This window comes from Glycine max, chromosome 5, assembly GCF_000004515.6.
Source record: "Glycine max cultivar Williams 82 chromosome 5, Glycine_max_v4.0, whole genome shotgun sequence".
NCBI classification, from domain to species: Eukaryota; Viridiplantae; Streptophyta; class Magnoliopsida; order Fabales; family Fabaceae; genus Glycine; species Glycine max.
This window is the reverse complement of record NC_038241.2, coordinates 36,550,321-36,568,139: the sequence shown is the minus strand read 5'-3', so window position 1 is coordinate 36,568,139 and position 17,819 is coordinate 36,550,321. Positions and strand designations below refer to the sequence as shown.

Below are 17,819 nucleotides of genomic sequence, written 5' to 3'. Positions count from 1 at the left end.
TTGATAATGTAAAATTCTTCAAACTAATTATAAAGTTACTTCTAATTAAGAATGGACTTAGATAAATTCATTTATGTACCAATAAAACTTTGGTCTGGATAGTTGAAAGTTTCATTAAGTATGCTTCTAAGTTCAAATCTCAAAAATAAAAAAATGTGATTAAAATAGAAGAATTCATGCATTATAGATGATCAGTCAAATTTTTTAACAAAAATTAATCATTATTAAAATCGAAAGATATTTCATATCATTAAGATAATTACCCCAAAAAATTAATTTATATTTAAAAATTACTCATTAATTTAAAAATAGTTTGACAATATTAAAAAACAATTTTCAATACAGAAAAATCTTTTGCTCTAATAACACTTAAGAATGAGTAACCAGACAAGGTAGGGGACGGGATCACTCATAGGACCACGAGACACATAAAAACAACGGTGTGAACATGTACCATCTCGCAGGCAATGAAAATCGCAAGTTAGGCGAAGAGGTTATGACTTATGAGACAGATTCGCACTATTATAGGTTCCAAAAACCAAAAACAAAATCAGGGATAAGAAAAGACATTTGCAATGGACAAGACACAACACAACCCCTCTTGCTGTCTGTTCTTGTTTGACATTGTCCCGACCTCTAATCCTTGTGCATCTCATCCGAGGTATATTATGTGTTTAGGTGCTTAGTGGTCTGTCATGATTTTGTGCTTAAAAGACACTTCTAAGAATAAAACCGTGAAGAACCATAATTTTGTGCTTAAAAGATGCCTTCTAAGGATAAAACCGTGAAGGACCATGATTTTTTGCTTACAAGATACCTTCTAAGGATAAAACTGTAAAGGATTATTGAGTATCAAAACACACAATAACTCAAATGATATGATCCTAACAGACACAAAAGCAGGAACAGGCAACTTTCTCAAAATTAAGATGCAACAGAATAAAGTTGAAATTCATGAGGTCTGTAACAAACTCTGTACAAGTGTATCAAGCTCTAACGTATAGGATCCATGCTGACGTACGCAAATCTGTTACCCTAGCTGACCCCTAAGCCACAAATATTAAAATTTAACCAACAAAAAATAAGAGGGCCGTTTTACAAATTTCTAAGGGTTGAAGAAGTGGTCACCACAATGGCATTTCCACCCCAATGGCTTGTAATTGGAGTACCTGTTGCCTTGGGGAGAAGAAGGGTTAAGAAAACTTGCCATCGCAGCAGTTTTGGTAAGATCTGGAGGATTGGAGTCATGACTTAGCAAAGTTGGCACTTGAACTGCCATGCATGGATGACAATCATTGCACTTGTTGTGACAGCTGGGAGGAATTGAACCTAGCCTGTTTTTCTCCCCAAATAACAGTTCCTGCACATAACAAACAAACCACATTAATTTTGTACATACCCTCCATTATTAGACCATGTACACATACACATACACACTTGAAGCAGTTATAATATAAACAAACATGGCTTAGACTAAAGCTTACCCTTGGAGAAATTGCAGATTGAGGATGATTGGAGGCAGAAACTAGAGATAGAGAGAGCAAATCATGGAGAAGAAGTATGATGAGCAAGGAGGTGGTTGTATAGTAATGATATGAATTAAGTGAAGCCATGAATGCATATGATCATGTCACCACCCCTTGAAGTCATTCCCCATCCAAAAGAGAAAACTAGCTTGGGTGGTAAAATTTAATTTTAGTTAACTGAGATCCGAATGCCAGTCCTCTGAAGAAACTTTATCAGGTTGTGATGTGAAGAAGAACCCAACCAAGAGAGAGAGAGAGAGAGAGAGAGAGAGAAGATCAAAACTCAAAAGGAAGAAGGCTTTTTTACTCTATTATTTTCCAGTGTAGAGTAGTGCTTTTCTTCTCATGGCGTATAGCCTGAAGAAAGAGGAGAAGAGAGGTACATAAATTGGAAGATGTGTTGGCAGCAATAGCAAGCAAGTAGAGAGAGAGAGAGAGAGAGAGAGAGAGAGAGAGAGAGTGCAGAGTGTAGCAGAAAAAGTGAAAGGAACGACTCTAGAGGGTTAAGCAAATTGGGAGAATCCACATCAGTATCAAGGGGCCCTCTTGGACAGTGTTCTATTAGTAGTTTGAGGGGCTTGAGACTTTGAGCCTGGTTATTAGAAACTGCGTGGATAACAAATGGCCTTGTCCTTTCTTTGTGCTTAAAAATATCACAGACAAGAGGGGGTAGTTCAAATTGGCATTTATTATGCTAACTAATTTTTGTCTCAGTTCTCAGTTTAGAGATTTATCGGTTTGACTGTCATTGACTTTGATTACTTTACTTGCACCTGATTATGGCGGCTAGTGTAAGTGCTTTGTGTGCCTTGTCTTTGCTAATGCTACAGAAAAATGTGGTGTAAACTAATGAATCATTTGATTCGATCAAATGGAGGATTTTAGATTTTTTGTATGAATTACTGTTACTGACCCCTCAAGTTTGTATACTGTGTAGAGGACATTGAAATTGAATGATTAAGTACTGGTATTTATTGCCTATTTTCTTTCAAATATAACTCCTACAGAAGTGGTCCCATAGTTAATACTCCATGTTAAGTTGATTTGAAGGATACTTGTATTCAACTTAATTTCAAAAAAGTTAACGAGACAAATGATTAGATATTTGGATTCTTTAATCAATACTTAAGATTTGATTTATAACTTGAACATGAAATCGTAACTGAAGATATCATTTTATCTTAAAATAAACTCATCCAATAGAAAATAATTAGTTAGATATTAAATAAGAAGTCTCAATATAATTAAATTAAAAATGATTTAACTTCTTAATCCAAAACGGAATTATATACCTAAGATATACATAATTAATTGTAATCACAATTAGGAAAATGGCGTCGACATTTTTTCTGCTGCAAAAATAATTTTGAGACCAAAATGCCTTAATGCCATATAAAACTGTTGAAATTTCAAGTATATTATTATTTAGTGGCGTGTGGGGATTCATTTAAAAATATATAGAAGTGTAAAACTTTGTTAAAAAGATTTACACAATAAGAATCAATTTGAAAAATTAATGAAATAATAATAACAACAACTGCATTTTTTTTTTCTTGCTTTGATGTTTTTGTGTAACACCATCACTTTTAGTACATTGGTTATTGTTGAAAATTCTCATACATTCAAACACAAATTTTAACAAAAGCTGTTTATGAACTTTCTAAAATTGATCTAGCACACATCAAGAAAGCATTTCACACCGAATGAGTTTTTGGGCATGTGAAACTATTCTCGTTTCAGTTTCCTTTTCGAGGCTTCGGGATTCCTTGCAGTGACTCTACAGCTTTCAATTAGTCAAAGCTGCCATTAGAGTATTGACATTGCATGAGAGGGATTGTGACTGTGTGAGTGACCAGACCTAGCTACGCATCTTTTTTGCCACTGAGAGGACGAAAAAGATGTGTCTGCGAAGATGAAAATCTTTCCATTTTGTACAGCCTTTACCCATTCTTCTAAAAACTCCACCAGTCACAAATGATGTGCTCAGCAATCTTTTATTTGCTCCATTGCTTTTTAATCGATGATTCAATTATTTTTACCATTAGCGGAGAAAAAAGGTCGCGCGAAAGACAAGGACACTCAGCTTGCTTCTCTTACATCTATTTTAATGTACCTTCCAAATCCAAATCCTTGCTTGCTCTCAATACTGAATATGCATTTTATTATTATTTTGAAAACAAAAGCACTACTATGGCTCGGGCTTCACACACATTCACATGCAATCCCGGATTTAGCGGCGTTGATAGTTTCGACAATTGTGACCACAAACAAGGAAGCTAATAATTGTAGCCAATCTAAGCCCGTTTAGACAAGTTTAACCTCCCCTCTTACAAAAGGAAAACTAATGTTAACGTCGTCGTTGCTTTAGACAAGTTTCTAAATAAGATCTTAAAGACTTAGACTTAAGTTTTAAAATTTTAAAAGATTAATAAATTGTCACCGATATCATATTATCTTTTTTATTTTTCACTCACCGGGTCATAGTATATCTTAAGTTTCACCAAATATTTACAAAAATATTTATATATTATTTACCAATAAGATTCTCACATTATTAGCAGAATTTGAACTTGTATTTTTGTGGAATATGACTTTGATTTTTACCAACTAGATCAGTTTTTGTTGGCCGAAATCACATTATAATTTATTTAAAATTTTAAATAAGGCTTTATAATCTAATAATGATTAACTAGGCTTCGACATTATATACAATTAACCTCTGTTGGTGTAAAGTTGTTTGCAATCAATGTTTTTTAGTTTAAGTTCTTGAGCATACAATTACCTTAAATATTTAGAGTTAAAAATCTACTTAGAAAGAGAATAAAAATGTAAAACCTAATGGAGATTAACCCAAAATTAAATCAGCCGTGTGAAACGTGAGAGCATACATCTACAAAGAAGCACGGACGGGATTGTGCTACACCATGTCCCCGTAAATAACTTTGAAACCTAAAACATTCTCTGTCGACTGAGCTTGTCTAGAATGAATTTTAGAACATCTATACCAAATTCTATTTGTTCTTTGAAGGGAGTGCATAAGAGCTTTAACTTTAGCGGGGAAGCTGGTTTAGTGAGGATATTCTAGGCAAGATCGATCTACGTTTTACTTAATTTTGCAGTAGATATATTTTATATGAATTCCATTTTACCAAGTCAAGTAAGCACATCGGTTGAAACTATTTCTAAAAGTTAACAAAAAATAATTATTTCTCCAAAAGATGCACTACATGTAAGAGCGTGTTGGAAAAAACGTTTTGCCAACGTTCCATTAAATGTAAACCAGAGAATCACTCCCCACTAAAATCCTCTTGAAACCTCTAGAGTCTAGACTCTAGATAGTGTGAGCTGTAGTCCCTTTCCCTTGTGAATACCCCAAAGGTCCGCGTTTATGACGGTACATGATCCCAAAGATGACGTGAGGCCTACTATAAAATGGCAAAGGTGATCTCTTAGGAAGCAACCTGCAACAGCCTTAGTTTGCAAATTCAAAGCCCCATCAGAGCTGAGTTTCACAAATTCTTCATGAGGGATGCCAATTTGAACATAGCAGAGAAATAAACTGGTTTAATTTAATCCAGAGTTTATGGACAACTTTCCGGATAGGAACAATTGGTTTAGCAGTCGAAGGGCCCGAAAGGCTGGGCAGAAACCATTCGTTGAAATGATGATTATAGAAACATATTGCGAGGGATAAAAAGGTCTTTCTACCATAAAATCTTAAAAAGAACCATAATTTTAAGGGTTTTTTTTCGCTGTCAACAGTAGAGTTCAATGTATAGGAGCCTCGAATAGATTTTACTTTGGGTAATTACCTTGAAAGGATATGAATCCTTTACGACACGGCCTTAACCAATCAACATTTTCAATATTAATCAATGAATGTGAAGGTTCATTTTAATTATGATACAGAAACATGCAGGGCAGGGAGAAAAATGTGATACCGAGCCTTTATAACTACCAACATAAGCATGTAGAAAGAAAATTGATGGAGAACAGCTTATAAACTTGAATACAAAATACATGCACAACCCAACAGATACGTTCCTGAACTTTCACCCTATAACTGGACAGAGTTCAACAAATGCCCCCACATTAGTTTGTCTTGACTGTCGTGTAATCTCTTCTCACCTGTATCCACAGCAAATTTGAGGTACTCTGGAAAAACGAGTAATCATTATTTATGTGCTGATAAAATTCTGGTAATTTTGATTTTATGTAACAATTTGATGATTCAGTGTACACGGCAAAAACAAAAAAAATCAAAAAATATTGCTCCACGATTTGCCACTTTGAAATTTCAGGAATTTCCCCTTATTTTAACCCAATCTTCATATTTGGTGCACCTCCTGTTTTACCTCATCCTCGGCTGAATTAGACATTTCTAATGTATCATGTCGTTCACTGGTTTCGTGCTTGCTTTCCCATAGCTTACTAGCCTTCCCAATTGCAAGAATCAGATCAAGTTGTTTTCGCTGTTGTTCCTACATGAACGCTCAGACACAACCAATACAATTCAAACTCAACGACAAAAAAAATGAGGATACTTCCGAAAGTAAAGCGGTCAAGAAATTTTTTACTAAGCCATATGCGGTCAAACTGGATCCATGGTCAATATATAACTTTTTACATTACCAGAAAATTAAAAAAGATATTATATCTGAATGCAGTGAAAGATTTAGTAGTTTGTGTTTTAGCATGGTCGGGAGGAGAGGGGTGGGGATTGCTAAAATACATCCACTTGTTTTACACCCAAGAATCAATTTCCCACACTGCACATGTTCCAAGTACAAAATTTGTGACAGTAATTTTTTTATCTTAATCCTCTAGTTCATCAGAAGAAAGGGACTCTCACTAATCTGAAATTCGGTCAAGAGGTAAGTAAAGCCCAACCAAGAATTGTTTCCGCCAAGAATCAAACTTGAGTATTACCTAAACGATTTAACCTTAACTTCAACACATTCATCACTTATGCCCAATTACTTGGTTGTGATAGAGTAATTTGAATACATATCCCAATTATGTTGAATATGTTAATGCCCATAATTCTACCACCCAACTTTAAAACAAACAAGCCAATAGTTTGCTAACATAAACCCACATCTAAAAAATAGAGAGGTGAATATAAATTATAGGTTTAAATACATTTTTTGTCCCTATAGTCTACTCAAATTTGGTTTTGGACCTTTTGGCCCCTATGTTTTATAAGTTCGGTTTTTGGTCCCTTTTATGTTTTAGTTCCTGCCTGCTATCAGCGATACGCCACTTACCCTTCAAGAGATAGCCTACACTATAGAGACCAAAAACATTTTTAAATTAAATTATATGATACAATTACATGCACATTTGATTTGGAAATTGTGTCTGCACTGTCAGGCAGAGTTTAAATAACATGGGAGGGGAGGATTACCTGCATTGCTAGTAAAACCTGTTGAATTTCACCAAGTTCCTTCTCCAAAATGTCTGATTGCACTGCTAATGCTCTAGCAGCCTCAGAATTCTTCTGGGCCAAAGCTGCAGTCTTCAAGAAATGAACAAATAATTAGATATCTTTTCCAGTCAGATTTTTCAATATATTAAACCTCAACCATTCATTCAACATGTTACCAAGGGTAGGCTAATAAACATTTAGTGTACATTTTCTTAATTTTTACAAACAAAAAAAAAAAACATTGGGAATTTCCTTGTACTAGCAATTGAAATAACATGAAATTCAGTACATGCTGCACCATAGACATGAGTTTAATCAATACCTGTGGCACGGGTATGGCCATATGGGTATGTCATGTGTATTGTATCCAACATGATATAAAATGGCAATGCAGAATTTAAATGTGTGTGTGTGTGTGTACAAAAAGATACAAAAAATAAATATTTAAAAAAATATGAATGAAGTTAATATAGAATATTTTACAATATATTTCATTTAGAAGTACCAAAGACAAACAATTGGGTTTAAGCGTCCACTGATTAGCTTCTTAAAAAAAATGCGATCACTGACTATTAGCAGCTTAGGGTTTTGTAAACAAACAAAAAGTGATCAGGTGTCCAAACATAATTTCAATATCGATGAAAATATCACCAAAGATGGGTATTGAACCATGTATTGATGAAAATGTTGAAGATGGAGACTTCTATGGGGAGGACAATGAAGAACTGATACATGAGTAATGGCAACTAGCAAGGGCAGCTGGTGTTAAATAAGCAAGTAAAAATACCTGAAATCCGAGCCAAATGGCTAACACAATAAGGAGCAAAAGGATACCAAAGAGATGGAGCTTGATTTGGATGACACATAAAATGATGTTTAAGAAAGACCAAAATCTAATGAAGGAGATGAAAGTTCAAGTATTTAAAATGATTCCTGATAGATATAAACCCATTTATAGGGCTTCCACCTAATAGCTTAAGCTTTTGGGAGAAGTTTTAGTATTTAAAGTGATTCTAAGGTATCTATAACCAAATGTGTGTCTGGTTGCACTTCCGCAGCGCACATATTGACAGATTTCCACATCCAATCCATAAAATTGATGCAAAAGCTAGTATAATTTGGTTCAACAGGATGCACATCAATCTTCCCTAATCCTTGATGTGCAATCAAGTAATTAGGATTGCACTCTAAACGAAGTTAAATTCAATGCAAGATAATAGAAGCCTGTCCATAGGACATACTACAAGCTCAAAGGGCTCTAGGCTAAGCAAGTGAGCAAGATATAAAAACCAGTCACGGGCTTCTACCTAACAGCTTAAGTTTTTAAGAAAGCTGATCCTTGACTACAGTTATGGAACTGAATCCAGTGATGGTTCCACGAATCTATTTTTCTTATAAGGACTTTGGGCAGAAAATATAGGTTATTTATGTCTTTTTGTTACGAATTATAATTTGAAGAGCTGCCAAATTTGGTCATGAATCATAATCTTCAGGGTTTGTCAGCAACTTATTATTGTTAAAATAATAAAGCTATTTTATTATCAGCCTTAGGCTTGCTCTCACTACTACTTGACCTGAGTACTAGTATCATCAAACAAACTCACTTCATATCACACTAAAACCATACACTCAACCTAATTATCAGTATCATCAAACAAACTCACACCATACTACCCCACACTTTCAGAAGCGCAGTTCTCATTACTTTATAAGTTTTTAACCATTGGAAGTTGCCAATCATGCATTACATATATGGTCCTCACTATGCTCGGCGAATGAAATCCCAACAAACTCAGTCACCAACCACATTGCACACACGAACACGTGCGAAAGCAGAATCACAAAACTAGTAAAGCAAAATGAGAGGTAGTTACCTCAGCGATGGGATCCTTCAATGCCTTCCTTGTAACCCTAAACCTAACCCCCAATTTCTCGAGCTGTCTCGACAAAACCCTAACAACCGTCGCGGAACTCCTCATATCCTCCTCCAACTTCTCAATCCTCTCCAACAAGTTCACCTCCAACCCGCCCTTCCCAGTCTCCACACACGCGCGCCTCCACTGCCGCCTCCGAATCCACGCGCCGACTAGAACCCCGACCACAAGCAACGCACCGCCGAACGGAGCAGCTCTGGTACCGATCCCCACGAGGAGCTCGTTCTTGGAACCCGCGACCACGGCGGCAGCAGCGGACGCTACGGCGGAAGAGAGCAGGCACGAGAACTCGAGCAGCGAAAGGAGAGAGTCGAAATTGGAAACGCCGGCGACGGCGACATGTTCGGATCGGAGGCAAAATGAGTCGGCGCGGACGGTGAGGGAATTGAAGCGTTGAGCAGTGAGGTTAAGGTTTTGCGTTGTGAGGTGGAGAGGACGCGAGGTTACGATGGAGAAAGAGAGAGACAGGTTGCAGTTTCTATTTGTGGTGCAGAGTGAATGGGTTGAGGTTGAAGAAAACGAATGAGGGAAGGGGTGGTGGTAACACGTGAGTAGCATTGTTTGTTGCAAGTGGCGAATTGCGTTAGTGAGTATGGAGTAGAAGAAGCAACACTGATTGGAGTATGAGTATGGTTATAGAAGACATATCATATCATGGTAGGTTTCTGAGCTGAACTTCGGTGACGATAGCTTCGAGGGGTCGAGTATATGCAATGCAGCGCTCCCATACCACCACTGGCACTGAGTTGCCGAACTAGGACTTCATCATCTTGTCCACATTTTTCTTTCTTTCAAGAGCATTTAGGAAATGTGATCTTTTATACCCTTTTTGCTTATTCAAGTATTTTCTTTAATTGGTTTTCATATTGAAACTGTTTTTTTTAATGTTTTACATATATATATATAGAATTAGGAATGAAAACATGAATATTTCATACTTAGCAAGATAATACAGAAGAAAAAATGGAATCATTTTATTGTTAAATTTTCACACTTATCATGTATATTAAATAGTTTCTTTTAATTTTTTCTTTAATTGTTAGATTTGAGACTTTTTTTAATGACTTTAATATAGTTTGAAATCAACATAAATTGCAAATAATCCCTTGATGCTGCAACTATTTCGGTTTTATACATAAGTACTTTATAAGCTATAACATCCCCTTAAGTATTGGATATTGAGATAGCCAGTTAAAAAATTGTGATAATTTTTAAGCATGAGAACTTACTCAACTCATTTTTAGCACCACACATGTAACAAAACTTACAAAATTTAACGTGCTTTATTTTAATTTTTAACCAAAAAAGTCAACTCAAATCTTTCTTTTCTTCTCAGTCTCGCCTGAATAAAACAAATCATTTCCTGTCACTTTTCTTAAATATTTGGACATAGACAGATTGCTAAATCACAAAACTCAATTATAAGCCAGCCTAGAATTAGAGCTTCAAAACACTATAAAAATGTTTCCTCAGTCTCCTTCTTTATTGTATAAACTGTTTGTATTTAAGAGGAATGCTAGGGTCAAACTCTCACACTCTTTTAAACACACTCCACACTCCACCTTACTGTTCCCTAGCATAGGACCAGTAATTATGGTTAAATTTTATAAAACCAGTTAATATGAACACACCCTACTATAAAGGGAGGTGGGGGGGGGGGGCGCAAGATAGAAATTGTCTTACGACCAATATGCCAAAAATCATTAACCCAAAATGCTCCGGTAAAACGCCATTCATATTTCAATCTCTAATTTGATCAAATTTTGGTTTGGTACCACCGGACACAGGAGGAGGCCTGATGAGTTTACCAAAGGGTACATCTTTGGTGAGTATAGACTATAGACTGAAAAGTCACTAACATAATATTCAATGGCAATTGTAAACCATCTTCCAAGAACTACGCAAGAAAAATGTAAGCTCAAGAGCATCCTAAGACAAATTCACAGTAATATTCTCAATCAGAGTATATAATACTGAATGAAGATAGTGTCAATGCCCAAATCAAAAAACTTCTGCTCCAGGATGCACCATCTTCCCAATATAACACTTTCCGTATGAAACTTCTAGTGGTACGGCATGTAACGATTTGGCCTTCGAAACCTAGGAACCTTCCTGCAGGATATTTAATGGAAAATGAACGAAAATTCAAAACAACAGAGGGAATAACATGCAAATTTAAATGAGTCACGCAACATACCCGTATCCATAAGGGGAGTAAAAGTAAGGAGGAGTATATGGCCTCCTGAAGCCATATGCCATGTAAGGATTAAAGCGCCTAGGACGATATTGTTTCATTCCAGGAACATTGGTCCTCTTAGGCAAAACCTGGAAAGTATCCAAATGATTAAATACTACTATTTTAAAAGAATGATTTCTTGGCTGATTGAAACAACAGCAATTGAAACCAACAGTAATTCAAATAACAACACAATTGAAACAATGTTACCTTCAATTGACGGCCATGCAATTCAGATTCATTTAACAGGAGAGCCTCTTGAACAGCCTCAGCTTCAACAAATTCCACATAAGCAAAACCTTTAGGCTGGCCAAACTTGTCAGTCAGGATAGTGACCCTGTTTACAGTACCACAGGACTGAAAGTGTTGCTGCACTTCTTCTGGTGTGCATGCATAATCAACCTGTAAAACACAAATCAATTTCAAGGGGTTTTGACGCCAATAATATCATGTTAATCCAAAAGGGGCTTAAACCTGATTCAGTTATCATAAGAAATTAGATTCCAAAATTACAGATTGCATATAAACAATAATATTGTTAGTAAAAATTTATAATGTTACATAAATATCTTTACTTACAACCACTCCTCATTGAATTCTCCATTAATATGATGGGGAATTCAATAAATTGCTCAGGACAATTCATATGAGAAACTCCACAGCATAGTTCCTCTTATGCTTCAATTCTATCTTTAGATTATTACTTCTCTTTTTGGTGAAATCTTTTTACATTATTACTTGTCTCTAAGAAAGGAACACAATAAAAGCATAAAAACTCAGGACAGACCTCCGAAAACATAAGAACATAACCATTCTACCCTAAAAATCAACCTGACTCAGTTTATTTTATTTTTTTAAAGGATGACAGGCCACGCTTAGATCTCAAACATTAGTGCAACTCATCACCAGAAATATGCATTTTCCCAACTCCCCAAACAACAGAAGAAGTCCACCAATTCTTACTCCATAAACACTTCCAAACTGACTCATTCTATTTTAAAAAAGAAGTATGCCGGCCACCTTAGATCTCAAACATTGATGAACAATTATTATTTCTAAATAAAACATCAACAGATATGCGCATTTTCCCAACTCAATCATGAGAAGAATTTCAACATTTCTAATTCCATGAACTTCCAACTCCAACCAAGATGGAATCCCAAACACAAAACCTAACCAAGCTATGCACCCTCCTCTAGATAAAACTCTTGCCTTCTGCTCCTTAGTTTCATCCTCCTCATAGCAATTTACAATAGCATCAACTTTTTCTGGTCTACAAGCAGTGGCAGATGCACTCACAGCATTATGGGGGCAATTGCCCCCACAAGCAATTTTTTTTACTTAAACATTTTTAATAAAAAAAATTGCCCCCACAAAAAAAGATAGTGATGCCCCCATAAGACAATTGTTTTTTAAAATGAAGGTAAAAAGTTATAAGAGATAATAGAGAAAATACATTGATATGTGTAGAAAGGTAGTTGTAATGTATAGAAACATAGATATTTTAGATTTTTTTGTCATGAAATTATGTACTTTGTAAGAACTTATATAATATTTTAAAAATATTATGGACTACTTTTTTGTCCCCACTAAACAAATTTTCTGGATCCGGCACTGTCTACAAGTTACCCCCAAGAATGAGCAAGTAATGCATCACCAGTAAAGGATGACCAAGCAAAGCTTTAACATATTAAGTCAGAATTCTAATTCATTCTGTATAAATTGCACTAATCGAATTTTGTAAGAAGTGATAGAAGACGAGTAAAGGGAAAACAGAATGCAAAATAATCATTCACTTGCAACTTAATGTTTGTCTTGAAATGAGAGAGAAAAAGCCTCAAATATCAGGTAGTTTAATTCACAGATGAAAAACAATTACGAGATAAAAGGCCAGTAGGGAAGCAGCAGCTGGATACCCATTGGCACATTGGCCAAATGACACAACAAAGGCACCACAGACCTCACTGCAGTCAACAATAGGGCTCTATGACTAGGATTGCATGCCCAACACTTACAGAATGTTCTTCCAAAAGAACCACAAGCTGTCTCCTCCGGGAGTGCAGTTGATGCATCTTTAACACATTCTACTCCAGCTGTACCAGTTTGAGCCATCCATGAAATGCTACTCAGTCTCCTCAACATATTCCTTATTTTTTCTTTCTCTTCCTCTTCTATTTCTCATTTCTTTCTTTTTTTTTCTCAATTTGATCTATTTTTCTTCTGTATAATGTTTTTTTCTTTTCTTTCCTTTTTTCTTTTCATAAACTTAGTTTTTTCTCCTCAATCTTTTTGTCTTTGTTTTCCTTCATGTGATATCTTAATAAATTTCATAAGCACAATATACTTTCTTTTTTTCTCTCTAGTACAACCCTAAGAAACACCAATTACATTGTCCCACACACAAAATACAATGTAAGCATCCCAGATTCCCAGCGCTAATTATAGAACCTGAGTAATAAGAATGACCCTGCGATCATAGTCAGACAAAAGTCAAACCTTATCTCTGAAGTTTAACAGTATTCATTCCAAAACAAAACAAAAAGCACCATCAAATATATCATAGTAAAATAATACAATGAAAAGAAGCGTCTAGAATTCAGTTCAAGACCCATTCAACTAAAGTTTCTATTGACACAACTAATAGAATTACAGAATGCTTCAAAACCAGGCAAAATTAACAGATGATGGAGATATTAATTGAATAGATAACCTAATTTGGGACAAGTCTGTTATCCCTGGTGATAAACAAGGGCAATAAATTTCAGACCAATCCATACTCAGTTAGGTGGTTTAATAGCCAATTTGTAAGTTATCGGTTGAAAGATTGGACCAAACTATTTGGCAGATCAGTTATTGGTTCAACCAATCAAACCAGAAGGTCTGTTTCGATTCACATTCACGCAATATGGGCTAAATAAGACTTCTAAATAAATACTAAATATAGTTCATAATAACCAAATCATGCCTAGTCATTTAAGTTGATTAGGAAAAGACAAAAGGATTTTGCATCCAACTAAAAAAGAGTAGTAGGATGCAAACTTATGCATAAATAAGGTAGAGAAGGGAAACCATGATTCAAATTGAAAAACTAATGATGATGATGATAAAAAAAAGAAAAAAAGAAAACAGGATAGGATGATTCATACATTGCCAACAAAAACAGACCGAGAATCTGCCTCCTCCTTGTTTGCCTGAGAAGCAGCTGAATTAGCAGGATCTGCAAAACAGATTCAATCTAGAAGTTGAAAAATAATAATGATCCAACTCTATTTAGATAGTAGTCACATGATTTGGTAAAATTAATAGACCTCGCAAAAGCATACTTCAGCAAAAAAACATTTTATTTTACATCATGTTTTGCCAAGATTTTAACCATAGTCAAGGAATGTAAATAGAAAAATATTTCAAATGAAGTACCTTGATGAGAAACTAAGAACTAATCAAAATTATCAATTTCAAATAGTGATATGCAGGACAAACCCAAAAATGCTACAACGATATAGCACATAGCAGGAGAACTGCTATTGTCCGCAATTTCCCGCAGAAACATGAGTTTAAAGAGATTTTTAGTCAAGCTCTGGCGTGTTTTAGGTTTTATCAATAATCACAAAAGATGAGTTTAAAGTGGCTGTTATTCGAGACCTGGTGAGCTAAGGTTTTATCAACTGTCATAAAATATGATTAAGCTTCTGAATAGCGATTGACCGAACGAGTATAAGATAAAGTTGACGAATTAAAATGAGGATAATGAAAAACCTTGAACGCTGCCAATCTCCTTATCGACCTTGGCTTGCATCTCGCGAAGCGCTGCGGCTTCCTCTTCCATTTCCTTCAATCGGCGCTTCATCTCGTCGAGCTCCTTGACGGCGGCGTCATCGTCGGCGGCGGACATGTCAATGTCTCCTTCCATCTCTCCCTCGTCAGGGATCTCTCCTCCGTACACCTCGTGCTCTTCCTCTTCCATCTTCCGATTCTACGCAATCTGCCCTACACTCCCTACCAACCCAATTGCAATGTAAATTAGGGTTCTTGTTTTTTATTTATTTGGGGAATTACAATGTGGTGTTCCAATTCGGTGGAGTTTAGACTTTAGAATTTAGAGTTTTACTTTTACTACAGGATCATTTTTAGCATTTGCGTTAAATATTTGTTTTTATATAATTTTTTATCAATTTTGTTTTTATATATTATTTTATAATAAATATTATATTATTACATTATAATTAAATTTTATAATAAATAAACATTTTTAGTATATAAATTGTATTTTAAGGATATAACGAAAAAATTAGTTTGTGAAATAAAAGTTAATTTTGATTATTGAAAACTAATTTACAGATAAAACTAAAAGATGTATATTAAAAAATAAATATTTATTGTCAGTTTTATAATTTACTTTATTTGTAAATATTTATTTTCTAAATGTAATTCTCAATTAACTGTCAGATTTATAATTTAGGTCCAAATTCAAAAGGTGAATAAAATGAACTTGAGAGAATATAAGACACTTCATAATAAACAAAAATGTTATATGTATAGAGAATTTTGGATTTTATTATTTTTAAATTCTTGATTTAAAAATATTTTCAGTTTAATTAATTTCTTTAAATGCATATTATTTTATTTATTTGAATTGACTCGTCCCTCCTTATAATTTATGTCCAAATTAAGAAAAAAAAGACAATCAAATGAACTTCAAGATTTTGTAATAATGTTTATAAATAAATATAAATAATATAGACTTTTTTTACTAAAAGTGTTTTAGCGGGAGATTTGGATCTAATTAATTCTAACTTTTGTATTTGGAAATAATTTAGTTAACTTATTTCTACAATTCTTTAATTTTGTTATTTTATTTGAAGTTACTTGTCTTAATCATCCTAGTTGACCAAGTGAATCTAATAAGTCTTATAAATTCTTTAATTCTTGTTTTTCATTCATTTAGATTAAAAAAAAACACATCCATAATCGATACAAATAATTAATAATAATAAAGTACTTGCAATAGATCCATCTTTTATGTTGTTTTAGCTCAATTTGGGTTTAGCCAGCCAAAATCTTATATAAATAAGGTTTTTCGCCATACTTGAACCTTATTTCATAAAACCAAATTGAACATTGGCTTTGAATTATTATAAATTGCAACACATATTAAGTATTTATCTGGATCAATCTAAACCCACTTGATGAAATATAGAATTTAAATTTTAAGTTCTGAACATAACTTTAATCCATTTGAGCTTAATTCACAAAAATATCAATATAGTTTGGACCTTATTTTAGAAACTTAAGTTTAATCTAAACTTTTTAGCCTAACCTATTGGAGACTATGACTTACATCCAATTAGGATCAACTTCACTTTAATCTTGCCCAATGAAATATCCGATTTCAGATACAATTTTTTTAGCACAAGTTAAATGAAAATTATTTTAATCTTATTTGATAATGGTCAATTTAAGTTTAACTAAAAAAACAAATAATTTGAAATTTCATTGAATTTATATTGTGTTTGAGAAAGCATTTCAGTTAGTCTCTATTTTTTTTTTTACTAATTGCAAAATTTATTTGACTATTCAGTAAACAAATATTTTTTAGTAACTTATTAATAGTTTTACATATATTTTGAAATGTTTTTTTAACTAGTGTTTTTTAAAATACTAACTTATAACTTTTTATATTTTCTTTTAGTTTTATCCTAGATATATTCATCCAATTTTCTAATTACCTTCTTAAAATAAATCATGATTTTATTTTATTTTTGTTATTTTATATTTTTCAGATATTTCAATAATTAGTTTTTTTGAATACTTATAATTTAAGAAATTAGATTTTTCAGCTTTCAGCTAACTATTAATTAGTTTTACTAAACATAAAGTTAATTGGAAACTGAAAAATTAAGCATTTACTAGTTAGTTTTTAGCTAGTTATTCAACTAATTTTTTCTACTTATTTTTAAAAATAAATCATAATTTTATTATTTTCCTGTCATTATATATTTTTTAGATACTATAATAACTAATTTTGTTAAACATTTATTATTTAATAAGCTAATTTTTTAACTTTTAATTACTAAATTTTAACTATCAATTCACTTTTTAACTTCTACTTAACTTTTTCCCTTAGTTATGTTAAATATAACTTAAATCTAATTGATGAAATGTAAGATTTCAACTTTATAATTTGACAACAAATTAAATGTAAACTTTTTCGTTCTATTTAACCTAACTGTTTATAATTTTTCTCTCCTCAAGCGTTATTTTCCTCTCTCAAATTATATCTAAATAAAAGATTAAGTTTAACAATATTTTTTTTGGACTATGAAATATTCATTGTTTAAAGATGAGTATTTTTTTTCAAATATAAATTTTTCATACTCAAATTTAAGGTTAGAATTTGAATCTTGAATTATTTGATTAAGAGATTAAAATTACTATATATTAGTAATAATATTTATTTAAAAATAAAATTAGTTTATCTAAAAAAATAATGTTGTGAATATTTTAAATAGTTATTTGCAACATTAATGTCATCAGTACTAATCAGACAACTCACCCGAGAAATCCGCAACGCGTAGACGCTGCGATCGCTCGAAAGTAAAAATAAGAGCTGTCCTCAACCGTTCTTCCTCTCATCTTTCATTCATCATCAATGATCAAACACCCAACAACCTGCCACTTCTCTCATTCATTGGTGG

The 17,819-nt window shown here is 33.5% G+C and overlaps 3 protein-coding genes across 4 annotated transcripts; all 3 read right to left on the bottom strand.

Moving 5' to 3' along the window:
- Positions 1 to 914: 914 nt before the first annotated feature.
- Positions 915 to 2,114, bottom strand: LOC100791314 (EPIDERMAL PATTERNING FACTOR-like protein 1). The gene is made up of 2 exons (XM_003525000.4): positions 1,485 to 2,114; positions 915 to 1,360 (listed from the first exon to the last, which is right to left on the bottom strand). Exons 1-2 carry the CDS (start codon positions 1,611 to 1,613, stop codon positions 1,106 to 1,108), a joined length of 384 nt encoding a protein of 127 aa, XP_003525048.1. The 5' UTR covers positions 1,614 to 2,114; the 3' UTR covers positions 915 to 1,105.
- Positions 2,115 to 5,508: 3,394 nt separating this feature from the next.
- On the bottom strand, positions 5,509 to 9,757 carry LOC100790782 (uncharacterized). Its single transcript, XM_003524999.5, has 3 exons — positions 8,829 to 9,757; positions 6,934 to 7,044; positions 5,509 to 6,007 (listed from the first exon to the last, which is right to left on the bottom strand). The coding sequence occupies exons 1-3, from the start codon at positions 9,444 to 9,446 to the stop codon at positions 5,855 to 5,857; spliced, it is 882 nt and encodes a 293-aa protein (XP_003525047.1). The 5' UTR covers positions 9,447 to 9,757; the 3' UTR covers positions 5,509 to 5,854.
- Positions 9,758 to 10,605: 848 nt separating this feature from the next.
- Positions 10,606 to 15,198, bottom strand: LOC100789721 (polyadenylate-binding protein 2). Of its 2 annotated transcripts, none has more exons than XM_003524997.5 (5): positions 14,881 to 15,198; positions 14,271 to 14,341; positions 11,335 to 11,526; positions 11,086 to 11,213; positions 10,606 to 11,000 (listed from the first exon to the last, which is right to left on the bottom strand). In XM_003524997.5, exons 1-5 carry the CDS (start codon positions 15,086 to 15,088, stop codon positions 10,952 to 10,954), a joined length of 648 nt encoding a protein of 215 aa, XP_003525045.1. In that variant the 5' UTR covers positions 15,089 to 15,198; the 3' UTR covers positions 10,606 to 10,951. The 2 variants fall into 2 exon arrangements, with proteins under 2 accessions (XP_003525045.1, XP_006580259.1); XM_006580196.4 differs by lacking the exon at positions 14,881 to 15,198 and adding an exon at positions 13,140 to 13,591 and having other exon boundaries at positions 14,271 to 14,346.
- Positions 15,199 to 17,819: the final 2,621 nt, after the last annotated feature.